The following is a 5,000-nucleotide window of genomic DNA, read 5'->3' on the forward strand; positions in this document are numbered from 1 at the left end:
TTAACATCATATCTACGTTTCTAATGTTATTTCCGTGTTTGCGGGTCTTGACGAAAACGCCAAGAATATCATTTGAGGACTGGATACTGGTGAGTTCATATTTGAAGTAATGCAACTGTTACGAAAAATAGCATTGCGTGACTAGCGTTACTTTGTAGAAGCTTCGCTAGAGTTCGTAGTTTGTTTATTTTTAGGTTCGTGCGTAAGCGTTTCTAAATCGGTGTGTTTTGTAATCTTTCTAAAATTAGATTGATTACTATTTTAGAAAGTTCTAGAAGCTTATTGTGAGAGTATATAAGTAGACGAGTCCAAACGGAGTTTTTTTTAACTAGTTTTTTACGAGCGAAGAGAGCCGTGTTTAGTCAAGTGTGACAGAAGCTGCGTTTATTCAAGTTGGCGGAGGCCGTGTAAGTTTATCAAGTAACGTGCTGTTTAAGAGTCTTACTTCGCGGAAACTACGTTCATTTTGGAATAAATCTTCTTGTTGTTGTTCCGACAACCCTGCGTTCAGTTTAGTTTGCAAGGTACCTGTCCTCAAAACATTCGAACTCGTAACAGCAACATTGTAATTGTGGCGCAATTAACAGGATAGGTTTTGCATTGTGTAAGAGCAACCTCTTTCCACAAGATCATGTGTTACATATTGCTGAACTACCGGTAATTAGTATAACGGGATGTCTGTGTCACAATGCATATAATATATCCAGGCACCAGACTGATGTAATGAGATAAAGGCCGCTTATGTACATGACCCTTTGATTCGTGAAAAATGAAGTTGACACAGTTGTTATAGGCTTTTAAAGGGACAGTATCACGTTTTATAGCAACACCTTTCGTTTGATGTTAGCCACAAAGCAATGGCCATTTTTTTTTTTTTAATGTGTCATTCCACTGCACATATCTATTCACGTGTCGTCGCCCCGCAAAGTGTGCCATTATTGTGCTTGTCAAATAATCCTTTCTAACAACCCGATCACATATTAGCATCAGTGACCTTTGTTATTCTTTTGAAACACCCAGTCTCTCAAAATATTGCTTTTATTAATGATTGTTCAACAGACACAAACAAAATCGAATCAGGCTTGGGTGAGTAACCTTCAACGGGATTACAGGCGGCAATATGGTGATTCTTTCCCTCCCACAGGTAATTCCTGGTTTCTATAGCGGCCGCAGCGATCATAGAGTAACCCCTTGGTCTTCCACTGCAGCGATCGTGGTCTATGAGCAATATGAGTAACAGATTCTTAGACGATTGTCTACTCAATAGATTTTCTTTTTTCTGTATAAAGGCCAGCAGGAAGGAAAATCAAAGTAAAATACATTAGCCCCGCAAAAGCGCATCGGCTCCAAAACGTCATATCACTCTAGGAATACAGAAGAAAATGACCCTCTAGTAATAACAGAAATAAGTTCTCGTCCTGATTCTGATGATGTTGGACTTTCTTTAAAAGCTCGATAAAAAAAAGCTGGCCAATCGAAGGCTACAATTTAACAGGAGCGCAATTTCAAAACAAATAGATGCGACCGTGTTAGATCAAGGTTGATAATGGGCCTCTAATGAAACTGCCATCATCGTACCTATGATCATAAAGGGAAATGTGCGAGTGTATTTGTTTAATTGACTTCTTTTAGAACCACTCCAACAGATGGCGGAGCAGACAAACAACACTGAAAGCATGGTTTTTCAAATCCTTGACAAAACCTTCACAAGCGATAAAGCTCTCCTGCCTATTGGCCCAGAGGTATGAATTGATTCAAATCGATGTCATTTGTATTTCAAAAAGTTAGAAAAATAGTTTTCATAAAGGTTTCACCTTTACCATAGCTACGTGAGGAGAAGTATGTATCCACCATTTTGAGGCCGGTATGAATTAGTGGATTCAATCCGTAAAAGCAATCCATTCAATTTTGGGCCCAAAAGGGGCCCATCTCCTCCTCCGTGAACTTCAGTGTAAGAACCACATGCTGCCTTGAACGTGCATTCCCGCGTGCATTACGGCAGAAATCACAAGAACTTCCTCCGCTGCTCGTTTCCGTATGATGTTTAATGTTAGCTTTTATAGGAGTGCCCTTCGGAAGGTAGCTGTTTAATCCTAGACACCAAAATTTCAATGTTTCAACATTTTTCTAACAGCTTATGGCAGTATACTCGATCTCCTAAGTTGCTAATTGGTAAGAGAACGCTGATCAACTCATGGTTCAGGTTTGACCAGCCCTCTATTTGAGTCACTCGTTTATTGTCATTTGCATTTTGCAACTGCATAATCATAGCATTCTAAAATTGACGAGTGAGTCCCCAATAAACGGGAAGGACATTGAAGGGGGTAGAAAAGGGGGAGGGGAGGGTGGTGGGTTACCTGATTTAGACGTGGGACATGAATTTGCTCGTGTTCTAATGAAGTGTTACAACACTGAGGTATGTCTAAAGCTGAAGATCAGTGATAAAAATGTAGTACAAAAATCAAGCTATTGCTGCCTCCACAGGCAGCCCGATCGTAGCATGCGACATCCAAGTTCACTAAACTATTATTCTTGAGCCCTCCACCACGTGGTAAATAGCCCGCAAGGCGAGTAGCACTGAGTTGGCTATGATCAATTTCGTATTCAAAAAGGGCGAATGGAATAATTGTTTCATTAAATTCTCAACCTTCCGTTCATTTTGTCGACGAAACGTAGCTTCCGGTTGAACCGTTTAAGTTAAAGCGACATTTGACGGACTCATTTTCCATGTAAGATCAAACGTACGTATACAATGATGGCTGATAACCGAAATTTAATGAGGCGATGAGAAAACTAGAATTGCATTGCATTATCCGAGGTTGAGAATTAATAAATAAAAATGTTTCTAATAAACCGAATAGCGGTGAAAATATTAATATGCCCTTCTACCTTCACTCTACTGCTTCTTGTCACTTTCTGGCTCGTTTACGTGCAATGCCATCGATTATATCCTACCCGATGTACTGTCCACTCTTCTGGCCTGTTTATGTGCAATTCCGTCGACCTTTTTTCACCCTACAAATTGTTCACGCTACTGTGGGAAAAACGCCGGTGGAATGGGGTGACAAGACACAGTAAAGTGAAGGTAGGAATGATTACTTGGTAAGAATATCTATATTTCCGCTGCTATTCCGCTCGTTAGAAACTATCGCTTTCAACGGTAATTCCTTCACAGAACTCGATTGTCACATACATGTTTTACGATCTGGCTGCCAGTTGTTCACCGTTATATATGATGTTTCTTTAATTAGGCCTGGGAAGCCCATAACAATATACTGGTGGGAGGCTGTCTTTTAACGTGTCAATCAATGGTATGCAAAGCATCCGAGTCTGATCATAACGAATGCCTTCCATTCTTGGGTGCTAAATACAGAAGTAACTTTTCTCGCAGATTTCCTCATTTTGAGGTAAGTTGAAAAGAATGAAACCCGTTGATTGGATTAGGGCTTTTCGACTGTCAGCTGTCTGACGGTTTTTGGCCAGGAAAAAGAGGAAACGCTAAGTGTAAAATTAAACCATAAAATTTTTCTCGTGTTGGCCGTGTTCATCCAAGGCCGAAGCCAGCGGAGAGATAAGGGGGAGGCGGAGATGCTTCCTCAACCCTCTCGCCCCGTTAAAAAAAAATAATAATAAAATAAAATAAAATAAAAGAAATCAAATGTCAGTTTATCAAGTGTTAGCTCGATAGTTTGAAATAAGTACTGTTACCTTTAATTTTTTTATCAACGAATTCACTCGTTTCTTTTTGAAACAGCAAACAAAAGGAAAGCGATTCAAAGACAATAGACCATTTACAGTTCCCTATAGTTTTCCGCGTGATTGATAAATTTGAAACCTTCTATATTAAATATGCCGGTCGAAACCTGGGGAGTAGCAAACTCCTGAAAAGGCTTGATACCCTGCCAAGGCTTTTCTCCTGCATATTAAATCAAGAGAGTTGTTGTAGTCATTGACTAATATGACTGAAGTGGCTAGAAATCCTGCAGCGTCTCGTCCAAACAAACATAACAGCGCTCTTCAAGGAAACAACCAACACATTACGATAATAAGTAAATGCTGACCCAAGAGAACAGGACAGAAACTGTATTTGTGTGATCGTTCTAAAAGTATTGATCGTTTACACTTGGATGACTTCACTTTTTGACGAAATATCTCTGAAATTAGCATTTCCAAGCCTCTAGTTTCCAAAACTTTTTCGAGGAAGCATGCCACGAGATGCTCACGCCTCTGGCTCTCGCTTTATCAATCTCTATACCCCCTCCTCCGCGCCTTTGTAGAACATTTCTACAGTGACTGCGCTCTTAATATGTAGAATACAATTAGCTCTTTTTTTACTGAGTACAGCAAACTAACAAAAACAATAATGTTCTTCAGGGGACTCCTAGACTTTCTTCAGTCAAATTGAAAAGGAAAAAAAAAACAGAATCTTTTCTATGACGCGCCAAATCGGACAAATATACTTCCTCCAAATATATACTACTATTTTAAATATATAGTACTTGTGACACACGCTCATATTTCCTACCAGCCAATCAAATCGTGGGTCTGACAAAACCTAACCAATCAAAATTCGTGTGATGTCACCACCGTGTTTACATACTCTCATGTAAACACTACTATTTACTAATGAGATTAGATAAGAAGTTTGACAAATTTTGCCTAAAAGACACCGGCCATTTTTCTTCCGAGTTTACTTTGAGGATAAGTTCTGTTTATGTAAAGCTCAGCGAAACAAGTTAAAATTACGTGGCTTAAGATATATTTGTACGTTATTTATCTCAAGTATCAAAATGTGAAACAAAAGAGCTACAAATATGCTCAAGATGGCGTATTTATTTAGAAACAATTTTTTTTAAAATTCTACATCAAGCTATGTCTATATGAAACGAGTGCTATACAATTAAAAGACGTAGTGTATATGTGGAGGAAGCCGAGTATTTTTGTCCTCTTTGGAGCGTCATAGTTTTCCTCATTTTCAGATGATGATCATGGAGAGAGTG

At 39.0% G+C, this 5,000-nt stretch overlaps 1 protein-coding gene across 1 annotated transcript in view; it reads left to right on the top strand.

The window, feature by feature from the left end:
- Positions 1–5,000, top strand: part of LOC137971046 (uncharacterized) — a 60,766-nt gene that overhangs the window by 44,279 nt on the left and 11,487 nt on the right. The window contains exons 14-18 of the mRNA XM_068817767.1: positions 1–89; positions 1,060–1,144; positions 1,633–1,742; positions 3,252–3,407; positions 4,980–5,000. The exon at positions 1–89 is cut by the window's left edge and continues 82 nt beyond it; the exon at positions 4,980–5,000 is cut by the window's right edge and continues 142 nt beyond it. Coding sequence (XP_068673868.1) covers positions 1–89; positions 1,060–1,144; positions 1,633–1,742; positions 3,252–3,407; positions 4,980–5,000 — 461 coding nt within the window. The remainder of the gene's footprint in view (positions 90–1,059; positions 1,145–1,632; positions 1,743–3,251; positions 3,408–4,979) is intronic.

Source organism: Montipora foliosa, chromosome 9, assembly GCF_036669935.1.
Source record: "Montipora foliosa isolate CH-2021 chromosome 9, ASM3666993v2, whole genome shotgun sequence".
In the NCBI taxonomy this organism is placed as follows: Eukaryota; Metazoa; Cnidaria; class Anthozoa; order Scleractinia; family Acroporidae; genus Montipora; species Montipora foliosa.